The sequence below is a fragment of the Letharia lupina genome (assembly GCF_014066315.1).
Source record: "Letharia lupina isolate WasteWater1 chromosome Unknown contig_6, whole genome shotgun sequence".
Taxonomy (NCBI): Eukaryota; Fungi; Ascomycota; class Lecanoromycetes; order Lecanorales; family Parmeliaceae; genus Letharia; species Letharia lupina.
In genome coordinates this window covers 2,303,728-2,320,745 of record NW_023502975.1, presented here as the reverse complement: position 1 = coordinate 2,320,745, position 17,018 = coordinate 2,303,728, and the positions used below count along the sequence as shown (strand labels likewise).

General features: G+C 50.2%; 7 protein-coding genes across 7 annotated transcripts; 4 read left to right on the top strand and 3 right to left on the bottom strand.

Annotated features, from left to right (window-relative positions):
* Positions 1-32: 32 nt before the first annotated feature.
* HO133_009405 (uncharacterized protein) lies at positions 33-430 on the bottom strand (the record flags this gene model as incomplete). Its single annotated transcript, XM_037300266.1, has 2 exons — positions 33-231; positions 333-430. 2 exons carry the CDS (start codon positions 428-430, stop codon positions 33-35), a joined length of 297 nt encoding a protein of 98 aa, XP_037155092.1.
* A 1,929-nt stretch (positions 431-2,359) lies between these two features.
* Positions 2,360-4,164, top strand: HO133_009404 (uncharacterized protein; the record flags this gene model as incomplete). Its single annotated transcript, XM_037300265.1, has 4 exons — positions 2,360-2,636; positions 2,684-2,875; positions 2,924-3,349; positions 3,398-4,164. The coding sequence occupies 4 exons, from the start codon at positions 2,360-2,362 to the stop codon at positions 4,162-4,164; spliced, it is 1,662 nt and encodes a 553-aa protein (XP_037155091.1).
* A 2,970-nt stretch (positions 4,165-7,134) lies between these two features.
* HO133_009403 (uncharacterized protein) lies at positions 7,135-8,790 on the top strand (the record flags this gene model as incomplete). Its single annotated transcript, XM_037300264.1, has 4 exons — positions 7,135-7,243; positions 7,305-7,710; positions 7,762-8,341; positions 8,392-8,790. The coding sequence occupies 4 exons, from the start codon at positions 7,135-7,137 to the stop codon at positions 8,788-8,790; spliced, it is 1,494 nt and encodes a 497-aa protein (XP_037155090.1).
* Positions 8,791-10,251: 1,461 nt separating this feature from the next.
* On the top strand, positions 10,252-11,290 carry HO133_009402 (uncharacterized protein; the record flags this gene model as incomplete). The annotated part of the gene is made up of 4 exons (XM_037300263.1): positions 10,252-10,409; positions 10,473-11,045; positions 11,113-11,149; positions 11,237-11,290. The coding sequence occupies 4 exons, from the start codon at positions 10,252-10,254 to the stop codon at positions 11,288-11,290; spliced, it is 822 nt and encodes a 273-aa protein (XP_037155089.1).
* An 879-nt stretch (positions 11,291-12,169) lies between these two features.
* HO133_009401 (uncharacterized protein) lies at positions 12,170-13,692 on the bottom strand (the record flags this gene model as incomplete). The annotated part of the gene is made up of 3 exons (XM_037300262.1): positions 12,170-12,253; positions 12,315-13,038; positions 13,109-13,692. 3 exons carry the CDS (start codon positions 13,690-13,692, stop codon positions 12,170-12,172), a joined length of 1,392 nt encoding a protein of 463 aa, XP_037155088.1.
* A 401-nt stretch (positions 13,693-14,093) lies between these two features.
* Positions 14,094-14,968, top strand: HO133_009400 (uncharacterized protein; the record flags this gene model as incomplete). Its single annotated transcript, XM_037300261.1, has 3 exons — positions 14,094-14,474; positions 14,572-14,748; positions 14,810-14,968. The coding sequence occupies 3 exons, from the start codon at positions 14,094-14,096 to the stop codon at positions 14,966-14,968; spliced, it is 717 nt and encodes a 238-aa protein (XP_037155087.1).
* A 1,057-nt stretch (positions 14,969-16,025) lies between these two features.
* Positions 16,026-16,541, bottom strand: HO133_009399 (uncharacterized protein; the record flags this gene model as incomplete). Its single annotated transcript, XM_037300260.1, has 1 exon — positions 16,026-16,541. The coding sequence occupies one exon, from the start codon at positions 16,539-16,541 to the stop codon at positions 16,026-16,028; it is 516 nt and encodes a 171-aa protein (XP_037155086.1).
* Positions 16,542-17,018: the final 477 nt, after the last annotated feature.

The following is a 17,018-nucleotide window of genomic DNA, read 5'->3' as shown; positions in this document are numbered from 1 at the left end:
CGCACCTCCCCACCCTCTCCCGTCCCAGCTCCTCACATCCCAAACCCCCCCATCCCACCCCCACCCGCGCCCCCCTTCTGCGCGGCCTCGCCCTGCATCTTCTCGCTGACCTTGAGGTTGACCTCGAAGAACTTGCTCACGCAGCGGTCCAGGCACACGCTCTCGCCCTTGTTGAGGTCCGGCTCGCGGTACTCGGGCGGGATGCACTTGGCCGTGCAGGACTGGGAGAGTCTGTTTTGCAAAAAGGCAGGCGTGGGTGATTAGCGGTCGGGAATCCGTCGTTGTTGGGGGGGGGGGGTTTCAAGGAGGTTAAGGTAAGGTAGGTAAGGTACCTGTTGAACATGTCCGACACCATTTCGACCTCGGTTTCCGCGGCGGCGATCTTCTCGGCGGAGGAGAGCTGGGGTCGGCCGCCGAAGAGGAAGGACATTTTTGAGAGGAGGGGGGAAGTGTGAGCCGGCTTCGTGGATGACCGTGGGGGGAAGGGTTTGTCTCGGCGAAAGGGTTGTTGTTCGAGGAGGAGTGCTGAGCTTTCAAGCTCGCGTTACTGGCGAAGACACTTCATCCAGCCCTACCAGTATCGAGTCTTGGCCGCCCAGAAGACTAGCATTTGACTAGTGTAGATCATAGGGTTAGGGCTTGTACGCAGTGGAAAAAGTAAACCGTTCGTACACTTTGAATACTACCACTACTCCTTTCAGCCTTGATGATATCTACAAACGTATAATTGTGGATGTTGTTGTCTGGGGGGCAGGCTGAACGGTGACGGCGACCAGTAGATCCGATGCTATGGGAAGTCCTCGACTGACCAGAACCAAACGGCGTTCAGGCAAACCTCGACTAAAATGACGCCTTCTAGCCTTTTCCGTTTCCAGTGGACAAGAGGTAGAGAAAGGCTTTTTTGACGGCTGGTAGTTAGGTAATAGAACTAGAGACACTCGAAGGGTTCTTTGATATCGCTAATGTGTGCAAATCTTGCCAAGGTAGGTCAAAGGCGCGAGTTCTTCTCGGCATTACATGTTGGATTTCATGGATGGTTGCATAGATGGCCGAGTGGTAGTGCTTCTCTTGCTCTCTCCATGGAAGCGTTGCACGTATCCGAGACACCCTAAAGTACACAAGGTGGTTAGTTCCAATTCGGAGAGACAGTGGGCGGCCCTGGCGTGTAGGGGCTCTTTTGAGGCGTTTGAGTTGTCAGGATGAGTTGCCCGATTCTATCATTCTAGTGCCATCTTCAGAGAAGGTAATAGAGGAAAGCGTGACAATCTAGGCAATGATGAAGAAATTGATATCCGCATAGAGTAAGGTCAGTGTCCAGCTAGTGGCCTTGGTCGAGGCGTGGATTGCGGGGAAGCAGATGGAACGTCGAAGCCTCCGTACGAACTCACTTTGCGGACAGAACATCACGGAGACCTCGGTAGAAAAATGAACACATAAGCCAACAGAAGCAAGGAAAAAGGCAACATGGTAGCAGCCAAGCTAAAATGACACGGGTTCACAGAATGATCGGTCTTGTTCATGTCGGATCAGGCCAAATTCCCAAGCGGTAAACGAGGGGGGCAGAGCCAGTGACTTACAAAGAGACAGCAAGCGGAGATAGTTCAGGAACAACGAGTATGTACAGATGCCTCTGACGTGGTAAGGATAAGGGTAAGGGTAAGGGTAAGGGTAAGGCTACTTGTGAAAGTCAATGGATTGAGGTGTCAGGACTCGGGTACCTACCGTATTTGCCTGGATCAAATAGAGATGTGCCATGGGTAGACCATGGTCGTTGGACGGTTGAAGCTACCTTATGTTGTACAAGTCAGACTGATTGCCGAAAGCCAGTCGATTCTTGGCCCTTGGCCATCTTCTTTCTTGCATAGTATGATGGCACTATTATTATTTACTGTGTTGTGTTAAACCGAAGAGCCAAGCGCTCATGCGTGGATCTGGTCATAGGATCATTGAGGCTCTGATCGGGACATAAAAACACTCCAGGGTCCAGGGTCCAGAGCGACGATCATAAAGCTCTTGTGATGATAGGGCGGCGGTCACCCTAGACCTCATTGGGGGTAAGATACATCTCAGGTGTCTTGGCATGAAAAGTCTACTGTAGACAAGTCTTATTCTCCACTCCCACATTGCACATCATAGTCGATAAACCAGGATCGGAGCTTGAACTAGGGTAAGTTTGCTTTCTAACAGTCTCGTTCATTTCAAGGTCCGTCAAAGGAAGAAGAATATATAACAAGAACCGTTGCGAATGACACTCATTCTTCGAGTGGATGGTCAAAAAGTCCTAGTTGTCTGATACGAATGGAAGCATCGGTCTTGCAGATTCATGAGATGGCGTTTTCACTGGCTGATGAGCAGTAGCATGAGAACTTCGCTGAGATGCCTTGGTCCTGCTCTCCGCCCTTACGCTCGTCCAACAGCCCGCGCAGCCCACCTCCGCTTCTACAGCACCGAACAGGCTCAACTGGCTCCACGAATACGAACGTCGAGCGGTGGTGACAGGGTTAAATGGCAGCACGAAGAACAGTATCCGCGCATAAAAAAGCAGGACACCGTCCTAGACTACCATACGTTCAAAGAGCGGTACAAGGATCTGGGTCCAGGAGAGTCGAAGCCTGACGATGAAGTGGTCGTGCGTGGTATGACTGCATCCAATTTTCAAGTGGATTTGGCTCATGCTCTCAAGGAAGAATATGGTCGTTTCGGGTTACAGGCTCAAAGCTGGCATTCCTTGACTTGTTCCAAAACAATCGGTCTCTCCAATTGAACAGCCATCGATTACAATGCGTGCTTGACTACACCCATATAGCCCACTCTATTATCAAAGCGGCAGACTTCAAGGATTTCCTGAACCAGCTTCACCGAGGGGACATCTATAGTGAGCTGGCACCGACGTTTTGACTAAGCAATGTCTAATATCTATAAGGTGTCAAGGGGATCCCGCATAGGACTCCAAGAAATGACTTGTCTGTACTAGCGACAGACATACCCCAGCTCCTCTCGCCTTGCACACAATCTCTTCCTGCATTCTTGTTGGACAAGGAAACAAAGATGCGTAACCGGCATGTGGACTTGCTTCTGAACCCGCAATTAGCAGATATCGTTCAGCTTCGATCAGAGATTACGAAGTTTCTTCGTCAATGGTTGTTAGATGAAGGGCACACCGAAGTACAGACTCCGATATTGGCTGACGCAGCCGGAGGTGCTGTTGCGAGACCATTTCACACGTCTGCGACTGAGTTTCAGGATCGTCAAATTGCACTTCGTATAGCACCTGAGTTGTGGCTGAAAAGATTGATCGTGGGAGGGTTTGAGAGGGTATTTGAAATTGGTCCATCGTTTCGCAATGAAGGTAAACACTTTTGCTCGATGAATCTGGATAATACTGATAATTCCCCAGGTATCGATCTCAGCCACAACCCCGAATTCACCACCTGCGAATTCTACAGGAGCTACGCAGATATAGAAGAACTAATCAACACGACTGAGCGTATGTTTCTTGGGCTATCCAGAGTCGTCACTTCTGTCGTTCACTCCAACTGCCGAGCGCTGACCCCACCCAAAATTGATTTCAGTCCACCATTGGCACGCCTGGACTTTATTCCAGCCATCGAGGCAGCAACCGGCAAGCAACTGCCAGAACTAACATGGCCGGACGCCCAGGCTCAACTACTCCTGCTGTTCAACGAGTGCGACATTCCTCTTCCGTCTCTCCCAACCTTACCACGCCTTCTGGACAGACTGTCCGCAAAATATCTCGAGCCGCAGTGCTTCGGCCCAACATGGATCATCAACCACCCGGAATGCCTCTCTCCACTCTCAAAGTCCTTCATGCACCCAGATAACCAACAGCGCGTTTCAGCTCGAGCAGAGCTCTTTGTTAGGAACACCGAGCTGGTCAACTGCTATGAGGAAGAGAATTCGCCCATCGAGCAGCGGCGCAAGCTTGAGAACCAATTGCAGTACCATGAGGAAGACCCCAAGGCTGGAATCGACGAGAATTACCTGCAGGCGCTTGAGTGGGGGCTGCCTCCTACCGGAGGCTGGGGTTGCGGTATCGACAGGCTGTGTATGCTCTTCTCTGGAACTAACAGGATTGCTGACGTGCTTTCATTTGGGACGCTCAGGAATGTTGTTGCGTTGGGCAGGGATAGCAAAAGGCCGTGATTGATGCATGGCCGATACTCTCGTGAGCAGATGAGCCTTGGGATCAAACATTTCTCAGCTATGCTTTTCAGAAAGCCTACCACAGCCTGCCGGCCCTTCGTCTTGCTCATAATCTCGTGGTGCAAGGCCCCTCTACTACCACGCGCTGCACGTCCATTTCGCCATCCTTGTACACCTCTTCCAGCTCGGCACCGTGCGGCTCTGGCATTAATTCGTCATGGCCGGCTGACAAAACGAGCACTGTGGGCTTCGCGTTGGACTTCGCTATGCGAAGCAAAGCTTGTCTGCTGTCCCAATGGTTCCACAAAAAAGGATGAAGATAGCGGTGTGGCAGCCATCTCTTCGGGTAAAATAGCAGTAAGCATACAGCGGATGGATGTGAAAGGGGTCTCCAGCACAAGACTGATGACCTTCAAGCCCTCCGTCTCTGCTTTCAAAGTCACTGCAGATTCGGACTTGCGGCTTGGTCTGTTCTGTAATTGTGCAGCTACCGCATTAGCAGCAACCTTGGCGCCGAGACTTTGGCCCCATAATACCAATTTTGAGTCTGGTTGATATCTTTGCGAGACCCAATTCAACGCGGCCGCTGCGTCAAGAGCGATTCCACTTCCAGAAAGGCGGCCTCGCGACGTCCAGAAACCACTACATGAAAGGGCTACGATGGTGTACCAAGGGGGATCCGTTGTGGGCGAGCAGGCGTACAGTCCCTTAAGGACCAGCGAGAGGCCTAGTAAGCGAGGCGGCAACGAAGAGCCATCGCTGCTCGCAGCACAGCATTAGCGATAGCTGCACATACTCCTGCAGGCACGTACCCTGAAAAATCAAACAAGGCGCACATGTAGACCGTGAGTCATAAAACTTAAGCAGGACGTGCAATAAACAGGTTTCTTGCAAACCAAAACCCAACAAACATCCCACAGCAGCAGCACCCTACCCAAACACCAACACCTTCACAACCCGTAGACAAAGAGCCGCCACGCAACCCCGTCCAACAACCCCGCGCTACGTCTCCGACCCTTCGATCCAGCAATCGACGCCGTCCGTAGCAATGGTGCCGGATATAAATCTCCCATCTCTCAAACGCACCCGCGAGCGGAGGGGAGAGCGAGATTGGTTTGTGGATTCACGATTTTTTCTCTGATTGAAGAGATGGTATTGGGGTTTTCGTGGGAGGGTACGGTGGGGGAGGTTTTCTTGTAAGGTGGGATGGGTGGGATGTAGCTCTTCTATCTGATCATTTTTACATACTCATGTGGATTGATGCCTTTGTGTTGCCAATTTGCATGGGTTTGTCTACGGTGTTTTTTCTAGATACTAGGGGGAATAGGTATGAGGGTATGATATATGTGAGGGCATGCTGCCGTCGTTTCTCCGAATACTAGGGGGAATAGGTATAAGGATATTAGATATTTAAGGGCATGCCCCCGCCGTTTCTTCGAATACTAATCGTATCTACCCCCATTCGCGCCATACCCCCATTTGCGCCATCTTAAATCCGATAAATCCGACATAGATAGCTACCACCACGGATGTCGTCGTTATCACCGAAGTACCCCGAGGTTACTAGGCTACTAATGGATTCCCACTAATTAGATATATTTCTACCTTCTAAATACATATATTTCTATTACAGCTTAGACTTAATAAGCTTAGTATTATTGCCCTCTTATAGTATTCTCCATCGTTATAGTATTTTAATAATTTAGACCTAGATTTTACTAAGTTCGATTCGATTTTACTTCTTCTAAATTATTATATAAAGTTTATATTAATTATTTTATTATCGTTAATAAATCTATTTATTTAGAAGAAATTAAATAATCTTAATTAGATTAAGACTACGGGAAATTATCATGAGGATATCAGATATTCAAGGGCATGCTGCCGCTGTTCCTCCGAATACTAGAGGGAATAGGCATTGGAACACGATATATTTATAGGCATGCTTTCGTCATTTCTCCAGATACTGCGGGGAAATAGACATTAGATATAATACATTCGAGGGTATACTCCCATTCTTTCTCCAGATACTACGGAGAAATAGACATGAGGAATTTGATATATCTTATGGGATAATTTAAAAGTTAATATTTAATATTTAAGATTGCATTGTTTCTCCGAATACTACGGGGAATAGGCATGAGGATATAATACATTCGAGGGCATGCTCCCAGTGTTTCTCCGAATACTATACTAGTTTATCATATAAATTTAATAAAAGGTAGGTATTTTGATATTCGTCGAAATTATCGAATTAAGATGGCGTAAATAGAAAAAAAGGGGGAGGGGGGGGGATAGTATTGGGGGAATTTTTTTAAAAAATTTTGTTTTTTTAGGGGGTTTTTGCCGTTTTTTTTTAAAATTTTCGGGGAAATAGCCATTGAAATACGATATATTTCAGCCTTGAGAGATTAAACAGACTCAGTAACGGCATATTGGAAGGGGATGCTGCCATTATTTTTCAACAAGTGTAGGGCGCTATCGGAGAAAAATGGAGAGGAATTTAGGGTTACGGCACGCTGTAACGTGCCGCCGCGTGGGGAACAGCCCCTTTATGCGCCACATATCTGTGTATGAACCCAACCAGAACTGGCACCCTTTCAAGGTACCTTCCCCCCAGTACTTCTCCTCCTCTAGATATGTGAGCTTGAACGTGGTGAGCGAATTCGGCGCGTTACCTAAAGGGGTAACGCGTTTCGGATATACCCGCCTAAACTCGAGCGTCCTTTAGTACCCTCACTTTTTCATTTCATTTACAATTATTACTCGTCTTTAACAGCTAACCACGTCGAACGGCAGCTTCGACCGGAGAATAACCTCGAAAACGGTTGTCGACGTACAATACTCACTCATCTTCGACGGACCACACGGGCGTTGAGCCATCAAAAGTACGTATTCCGTGGGTAAACAAACCAGTTCAACAACGGTGCTGAGGTGAGTGAAAACGAAACGGTCTGACTTCTCACAGCCATGCGTCCTCTGCCACCAGCACCGAACCTACCTGACTTAGCCGAAGTCCTTCATAAAGCCACCATTGAAGGTGTTAGGCAGGGCATCGCCTGGGCTAAGAAGGATAAGGGTAAGTATAGCTTCGTTGCTGATTTAGATTTCTTCGGTCTGACGCCCTTTGTGTTACTTAGAAGAAGAAGAGAGCCGCTTAAAGATTAAACGTGAACGAGATCAATCACCGGAAAGTCTGTTCCTTACGCAGGACAAGAATACTAAGACGAATACTCATGTCGCCGTAACCACACTCTCTTCTGGTCCCTTTGCAGGCTTACGTTCAGCGAAGAAGCGTGTTTGTGAGCATGCCAGCCTAGAGCAAGAATCCAAGGATAGCTTTGGCCCAGCAAAGAAGGTAGTCAAGAAAGCTGCTGTCCGTGAGAATGTCGACTCAGATGAAGAGTCAAAGGCTAGCTTCGGTCCAGCAAAGAAGGTAGTCAAGAAAGCTGCTGTCCGTGAGAATGTCGACTCAGATGAAGAGTCAAAGGCTAGCTTCGGTCCAGCAAAGAAGGTAGTCAAACAGGGTGGTGTCCTTAAGAACGTGTAAGTTCCTTCAGAGAGCATCAATCAAACGTGACTAACCCGTGTCGTCAGTCAAACGATCAACTCGCGCACTACGGACCAGGGTCCGGAATGGTACGATAGCGTCGATCCAAAGCAAACCTACTCGCGCGGAGACATGCAGAATTTGAAGTATCTGTATACGCTTGTCAACAACGCGAAGAAAGACGCAGCGGACGGCAAAGACATGACGCAAAGTCTTGGGAGAATCCGACAGCGACTTCAGCAGATGGAGTTCTACACCTCTCTTTCCCCAATCCTCGTCAAAAAGTCGGGCCTGCTAGACGACGGAGGCCTGCACCTGATCTTTGAAAATCGTGTTCAAGGTGTCTATTTTCCTCATGACATTCGCGCGGACGCGGACATCCTCTTTCGAAAATGGATGGGTGGACAGATTGACCCTCATCTGTTTCGAGGCATCGTGACAAAGACTGGGACAGCGAAAGAAGAGAGAGGCTTCAAATCCCACAGTATTGACCCGAATTTCGCGGGGAAGATCTCAAGCAATTACGTCGGAGCTGGAAACCTGGTCAACGGGCAGTGGTGGCCTTTGCAGCTGTGTGCTAAGCGCGATGGTGCGCACGGAGAGAGGGAAGCGGGCATACATGGCCAGGTATGACACCCACGCAACATGCATGCAGCACTCACTGACACTCTCAACAGAAGGGGAAGGGGGCTTACTCGGTTGTCGTCAGTGGTGGTGGATACGCCAATGTGGACAACGGCGATTCGATCAAATACTGCGGTACGCAAGGCACCGAAGACTCGCCATCGGCAGGAACGAACTTGATGCTCAAAGCACACGAGAATCAGCAATCGCTTCGTGTACTCAGATCAGCCTCACTGCCGGCCAGTAACCCATACCGTCCTGCCCGCGGCATCCGCTACGATGGCCTATACCGCATCATCAGCTACGAGGTTCTAGACCAACAGACGGCTATGTACCGCTTTTCTCTGTCGCGTATTGGGGGACAGGATCCGATCCGGAACAGTGGTGAGGGTATCGTCCCATCAAATGCACAGATTCTTGAGCTCAACAAGATTCGTGAGCAGATAGATTGATGGAGAACATCCCCGTCGAATAGCGACTTGCAATGGCGGACACGAGCATGAATCTATTTTCTTTTCTGTCCTGTTCTTTTCTTTTCCAGCATACATAGGCATGATACGGGAGAAGTGGCGGGTTTGTGCGGGGATCCCCGGCAAACATGACGACTCATGGCGGAAACATGACATAGATTTCCTTCTGTTCTAGCATAGATACCCAATCAAATGACCTGAACTTATCGGACTGTTCCCCATGAATTGGCATGCTGCAAGGTTGAATGTTGTCACAATATGGTCGGATGTATGGGGATCTTACGCCAAAATGATGGCGATTCCACGTTCCCTATGATCAAGAGTAACAGAATTTACGGGGATGTTACCCTAATGTAACGGCCATTTCTCGTTTCTGAAGCTCAGTCATATCTGAGAATATTCACAGAAATGGGGATGTTCCCCGTCAAAAAAGTCACACATATGGGGATCTTCCCGCAGAATGGCAGCGATTATACGCTCCTCGAAGCTTGAACAAGGTTGTGTATACGGGGTTGCTCCCCGTACAAGAACCGCTCGCACGGTCTGGTACCCCAGAACATGGCGTTGATCGTGGGATTTAACTTCTTTCCTGTCACGTGATAGCGGTAACGAACCCTGCTTTGCTCCGATTTCGATGGCAAAATCCCTCCAGACTTGACCACTTGGTTCCTGACTAGCACGATAGCGTTGGCTAACAGCTAGGTTAGTAGCCCGTCAAGGTGCAAGGGATGTCGAGCTCCCTGCGTTAGTATGCACAAGCATTGAAGCTCTTCTGTCCGTCAAAGCGTTGAAATGTTAAGCGTTTACCCCACGTTTGTGTTGGGTCTGTCTGTCTGTCTGTCTGTCATTCATTGTTCTACTATTGAAAGAAGGGAAGGGAAGAGAAGCAGGCATCCACTGCCATCATCCTGAGGCAGAGTTGTCGGCCGTTTTTACTGTGGCTGTGGTCCAGGTGCAAGAAAAAGAGCTAGATGCTGGGGCGAGAGCTTTACCAATTTACCGGAACCGCTTCCCCGCAGACGATAGCTTGCAAAAAGGGCTTAGCAAGTGAAACAGGAGAGCAGGACCCTTGCTTTGAATGAAAGATAGCAAGCAAAGCTCCCTGCATGAGATGAAAAATTTGCTAGAATTTGCTTTGCTCGCTTCCATATCCGTCTTGGTCCAGCAGTCACCTGATTACGCGGTCCTCCGGTCCACTCTACGCGTGGTCCAATGAAAAAATCGCGTCGAACTGGGTGCCTGTTGCGCCAGATGTATAAGTTCTCATCCCCCCTCTATCTTTCGAAAAATGCTACGAGTCCCCAGATGCCTGGCTGATGCCTCATACATGAAGAGGCATTTTCATTTTGCTCCGCCATCCGTCAATGCTCCCACATTAATACATAGCACCCCCGACCGGGCAAAGCTTCGTTTCTGAAGCCTTGTGCAGAGCAGAAGCTCATCATGTTTGCCCGGCGGACGCACCACAATGACAGCTTCTCCAAGCATCGTGCCAGCAAATCCATTTCCACGAGCAAACAGAAGCGGTCCTTCCGAGACCATGCCGCAGCTGCGAAGAAGATGGAGAGGTCCAGGAAGCCTGAGAACCCACCTCAGGGAAGGTACCCAGCTCCAGACTTCGAGCCTGCATCTCCGCTACCCTACTGACCATTATTCCATTCCAGCACTCTGACCTCACCAATCGTCACCCTCTGCGTCGGCGTGGAGCAACGCCTCTTCGCCGCCCACCAAGACATCCTCTCCACCTCCCCCTTCTTCGCCGCCATCTGCCGCGGCCAGTTCCTCGAGTCCAGCACCAAACGAGTCAACCTCCCCGAAGAACTCCCCGAGGTCTTCTCCTCCGTCCTCGAATACCTCTACAAGGGCGACTACTACCCTCGCCTGCTGCACAACAAGCGCCGAAATGCGTGGGAGCTCGAAGAGACGGCGGCGAGCGGTTCGGAATCGACCGTCTACCACATGGGATGCGGGCAGATGCTGCTGAAGGACACCCTGGTGTACTGCACGGCCGAACGTTACGGCTTGGACGAACTCAAGAGGTTGGCTCTGCGCAAGCAAGGCCTCCAATCCGGCATCCAGTGCAGCACCATCCTTTCGAGCGCGAGGTACGCGTACGCCAACACGCCGGAGAGCGACTCGAAGCTGCGGGCACACTACCTGGCCCTGGTCATCCGCAGCAGAGCCACGTTCAAGAGGAGCGGCACCATGCAGATGGAGATGGAGGCTGGAGGCTTGCTGTGAGTCGATGCCCGCAGCCTACCACCTGCGACAGCCCGGAGTATCTGACCCGTGACTTCGACGCAGGTTCTTCGACTTGTTCGTCGCCATGGCTAATCATATCGTACGTGACTCCTGTTCCCTTCCGCTGCATGACCGAGCACGCAACAGGTGACGGCCAGCCTTGGCTGACGTGTGTCTCTCCGCCTAGGACGACATTGCCATCATTACCAAGTCACCGCGTACACCGCACTCGGCTCGCTAGCCTGTTCGACTACGGTTCTTCGCAACTCGGCTATATCAAATCTAGAATGTCTGGCCCCCCCCCCATCTCGACTCTTTCGGAATAGAACATTCCTTCCTGACCATTTCTCTCTGTCGTTACATCTGCTGAGCGTATTACACATGTATACTTAGACCCTTTTCGAGGAAGAAGCCTGGCGTACCGGGATGCGTGGCTGTATATTATCCTGCTCTGCTTCCGCGGCCGCCGAACCATTCATTGGCTGGCACTTTATTTTTTGGGTGGGAGAGTGATTTGAAACCACGTTACGGCCGGACTTCTTTTCCAAGACTTCTCTTCCTCGGACAGATACCGAGAGCTAAGTAGGTACCTAGCTAAGCTACCACTCAGCCCATCCAAAACCGAATTCAAAGCTTCAATATTGGCTGCGTGACCACCCACACGGCTGTAGAACGGCGCAACTGCTGCCTCCAACCCCTTTTCAGCCCGTTCCCCCGGAAAAAAAATGTTCATGCAATCGTGACTCACAGCGGCAGCGTATCTGCACGGTCCGTCTTAGTCCGGAATTTCCGAATAGAACGCCGAGAGGAGTCTGCCGCACCAACAGAGCGCAGGGTTGGCCTGCTCGGATGTTTCGCTTCGGCTAACGCTATGGGGGTGCGCAGGGGGGGGGATTGACTCATGGTTACGTGGCGAGAGTCATGTCGCCTGGTTTCGGTGATTCGGTGGACCGCGGCAGGCAGTAAACGGGAGGGGATGCCTTGGTGCCTTGTTCTAGCGAACGAGGACTCGTGTCAGATCGCTTGAACCGGCTGGACCTTGGGATTTTGATCGAGGCGGCATCGTGGTGGAAGTCGGAAGGCGGAGGAGGGGGTGCGCGGTGGTGGTGGTGCGAAGAGCTCAGATGCCGGTGCCGGGGAAGGCTCCGTTCTTGGAGAGGACGACGATGCCGCGCTCGCGGGAGATGTAGCCTTTCATTAGATTCTGTGGACGTACGTCAGAAAATACATGAGTGTCAGGAGCGGGCGGGAAAGGAGATTTTTACCTTGTATATCATGTTCGCAACCAAGCATTCCACCTCATCGTTGTTCTCGCCTGCCGATCCATCCATCTCCACATCCATACCCTCCCCGCTTGCCCCAGACTCACCCAACCTGATGGCCGCGGCGAAGTCTTTGACATAGATCCTCGTGTTCCTCTTCCCTTCTTCGTCCAGATCCCCAGCCAGATAAACCTTCCTGAGTAAGTTCCTCAGACAGATATCCCTTCCTCGCTCTAAGGTGAGGTAGATACGCCGTTTGACAAACTCATGCTCCCCTTCTGCAAGAGCGGTGTCGAAAGCTGAGAGCGAGCCGATGCGGATGGCCAGGGTCAGGGGAGCGAAGAGAGAGCCAAGGGACGGGTAGGGTGATAGAAGGCGGGACGAGGGGAGCTGTTGGCGGGTCAGGAGAAGGGTGGGGATCAGGTAGGTGAGGATGAGCTCTATATTACGAGTGGCAGACCTATGGCACATGTGCCAGGCTGAGGTGAGGTTTTCTTCTGCCTGAGCGTAATCTTCCTCGAGGAACTGGATAACGCCAACATAGTACTTGAAGGTAACGATGTGGGACCTGGGAAAGGCTTCGAGTGTTGGCATGTCCGTTTTCGAAGCTGACAGGGCGCGCAAGATGTTTTTGGAGAGGCCGATGGAGTTGAGCTTGAAGTAGGTTTTGAACAGGAGATTGGTGGTGTAGTAGAGGCCCCATTTTCTTGATTCTTCTAATGGTGCTCTAGATATAGCAGACTTAGCGAGTGTCCTCTGGTAAATGCGGTATCGAGGTTTCTTCTATTGCTACATACCTATCACTAATGCACAATGTAAACATCCGATTGATCACCCGTGCAGCATCTTCTAGCTTTTCGTTCTTTCCAAAGTCGCCTGCAATATCCTCCTGCAAGCCTCCTGCATTGAAACTGGTGTCACCCCCACTCGCTCTAGCGTTTTCGTCTGCTTTGATTGCAAAGGCTCGAAGATGTTTGCCAGCAGTATACAGTACAGGCAACGTCCAAGCTTCCAATACACCGCCGCTGTATCCTTTGATCACGGTATTCGCAACGTCTTTCCACGCCTCGTAGACTTTCGTCCAGTCGGGCTTCGTTGTTGGGTGCTCTGCCGCAAGTATCGCTCCAATGGCATACCAGTATGCTGAGTAAATCTCGGTCCAACTGTTTATTTCCGGATTTGGGTACTGGATCGCTGCATTGGCGGTTTTCGTGAGGCTGTAACTGATGTCTCTGCTGATCGAGGCAGCATTAGTGTCACCATAGATTGCGTCGAGGCGGTTCAGATAATTTGGAGGTGCAATGGGAGAAATCGTAGCTGCTAGCAGTGGGCCTGATCCTTCTTGATTGGCGTGCCAGTATTCCCTACATAAGACCTCCATGGCGGTCTCTTTTAACCCGGTCTTGTGGGGCCACGATCATAACATAACTTCTTGTGAACCATCAAGCGAGTGAAAGAGTACCGAACCGACGTTATGCGTGTGATGAGTTTGTAGAGGAGGAATGCCAAACCGCGAGTGGTAGACCTCGGACTGATAGGGCTGAAATTAGCGCGCCTCGCTAAATCCAAGCGCACCGAAATCACCACCAGCTACGAAAATCACCTCCGACATTGACAACTTTTCAGAGTCCCTCGCTAGAACGATCACAGTGAGTAGAGTCTATATGCCTTTTGGATCTCCCTACTGACGAAGGCAGATGGGTAAGCTTCCTCTCAATCCCTCATGCTCCGCCCTGAAACTCCGCTCTCCCTCGGCCTCCTCCAGATCACCTGGGACATAGCATGCACCTTCGGCGGTACGAAGGTGCCGGGAAAGAGAAGCCTTATTTTCAACGAGAATCCAAAAACGTGTATCCTATAGTTACAAGGCGCTGCCACGGAAACGGCTACCGAACTCAAGATGCGGGGAGTGCGAACAATGCACTTGAGGACTTGTTGAGGTCTTGTGCGATCTGGGTGCTAATTGAGTGGGGTTCAGGGCGCCTCAACGAATACCAAGTCATCGGGCGTCATCTGCCAACAGATACAAATGCAACGCCAAAGCTCTATCGCATGAGAATATTCGCACCAAACACAGTCGTCGCTAAATCGAGGTTCTGGTACTTTTTGATGAAATTGAGGAAGGTCAAGAAGTCAAATGGCGAGATCATCACCATCAACCTGGTATGGACCCTGCAGCAGTTCAATGCCGAGGAGAAAGCGATAGCGGAGGGTTGCGAGAATTAGCAGAGCATGAGCTGATGAAGGTGGATATGATTAGATACACGAACGACGCCCTACGAAGGTCAAGAATTTTGGCATCTGGATCCGCTACGACTCGCGCTCAGGTACCCACAACATGTACAAGGAATATCGGGAGATGTCGAGGACAGAGGCAGTGGATGCACTCTACCAAGACATGGCCGCAAGACACAGAGCTCGCTTTAGGTCAATCCATGTATGGCAGCACTCCTCTCCCAAAGCACCTCTTCAGCGTACTAATATGCTGGGGAACACAGATCCTCAAAGTCGTCGAGCTTGAGAAGACCGACGATGTGAAGCGCCCTTACATCAAACAATTGCTCTCCAAGAACCTCAAATTCCCTCTTCCTCACCGTGTGCCCAAGGCCACCAGCAAGGCTCTGTTCGCCGCTCACCGACCTGCCACGTTTGCTTAGATGAAGGTCAGAAGGTGGAGGAGATGGTCAGGCCTAGTGGGAAAACAAATGCTGCACCAGAAGACGTTGAGATGGATGTGTCGCTTCGTTAGCAGGCATAAATAGCATCGATAGCTTGATCATAGCCACTGATAAATGCAAATCAAATCAAAGTTTACTCCATATTCATACCACCAACTCAGTGAGCGAAATTAGGTATTTCGGAATGCGGTGGCTCGGTCGTATGATCATCCGGCCTCATGCCCATGCTAAACCTGAAGAGTGTCCTCCTTCCGGTAACGCACTGCGCCAAAGATTCTAGGAACGACATTGAAGTCGTGGCCGCTAACGGAGACGTAAACCTGCCCTCAGCTCAGTACAATGCTCACCCGAGGATGCCGCTTTTAGGGTGCGGGTTGAACAGAGGGATTTTGCACCCGGTTTGGCATGTATGCAACCCAGCACATAGGCCGAGCACGCGTACGCACTGGCATTGAACCATCGTATGCTGTGATACCGTCAGTATCCAACCAGGTGCCCAGCCAGTGTTTCATGTTTCGTATATGGGTATGTTGGACGACGCGGAGCGGCGGCTTCTCAGCATCTCTTGGCAGGGACGGAAGTTCAGCTCACGTACATGTAGTTTAGCAATCTCAAGACGATTCTTGAATACCCGGACTCTTAGCGAAGAACAAAGACAGGGAAAAGTAAATCGCACTGCCCTACTTGATACTATTGTGTATAAACATTGGGTAATATGCATTGGTCGCTCCAAAGTGCTGACTTGTTTTCGATTGGGTTGATAGAAGTAGGCCAATCTTCTCAGCCGAAACCCTTGTGCCAAGAATTTCAACGCAGCTTTGGTGAGTACCTTGTTGACACTTTGAATCATCCTGAAGTTGTCAGGCCTTGGAACAGTGCTCTTATTTGACTATTCTCGACCTGCAGGCCACTGTGGCCCCTTATCTCGTCATCTCATAGTACCGAACAGCATGTCTGCTTAGCTTAGCATCGCTGAGATTATCAAGGAGATGAGAATTGTTATAAATTCGTGAAAGTCTATTGCTGTGCAAGGCCGCTAAGGCAAGCTTGACAACGCAAGTTCAGGCCAGTGCTCTGTCATGTTCAAAAACGTTTTTCCCCTAGGTCGAGACCGTTCGTCCTCTAAGAGCCCTTTTCCATCAATTGGACCAAGCGCCTCTACAGGAAACAGCCAGAAACCGAAAGCAGGCCTCACAGCCTGTTCCAGATCCTCGTTCCTATATTTCTCATCCTCGGCGCCAACCGGCCATTTCACTTCGTTGTTCTTGAGGAAGCCGTCATCTGGGGCACGTCCGTTCCACTGATCATCCTCTTTCTGCAACCATGTCTTTGCGCTCGTGCGATCAGAAAATTGGTCTCCTCCCATGGTCGGGTCGAAGACTAGAAGAAACCGATACCCGATTCCGGGTGGAGAAGTGCGCCATTTCTTTAGCAGCTGTAGCCAGGGTTGAACCACGTCTCGCGAATCAGCCAGGCATGCTGATTTTTTCAAGTCTTGGGTTATGGGCCGTGGATCGCGATGCAAACGCTCGAAAGTTAGTGGCATCGTCATGATCGGGAGAGAGCGATTAAACATCGTCTCGGAAGTTCCTAGTCCGCTCAACACACCAAGAATCTGACGCCCAACTCGAGGAGTCGAGACAAACCAGACCTCACGTAGCTGTGTGAGAGTCTCTTAAAAAAGCTGACCTGACTTCAGAGTCAAGATCTGAAGACTGCAATCAGTAGAGATCGTTCCCGTTCAGGCCATTTCCATCCACTGCTAGATTGAGGAGGCCGACATGGCGGGGATCATGGATGGTCTTCAGATGATACAGGAAATCAACCAGAGTATCTTTCGCTGGCCATTCTGCGCTGACATGAAGGAAGTCCCACTCAGGATTGAAGTGAAGAGTCCCATGACCCGTCGGCGCCTCCCTCGTCGCTCCCCCAATGAACCTAAAAAAAAAATTATTTTTTTTTTTTTTAAAATTTTTTTTTTTTTTTTTTTTTTTTTTTTTTTTTTTTTTTTTTTTTTTTTTTTTTTTTT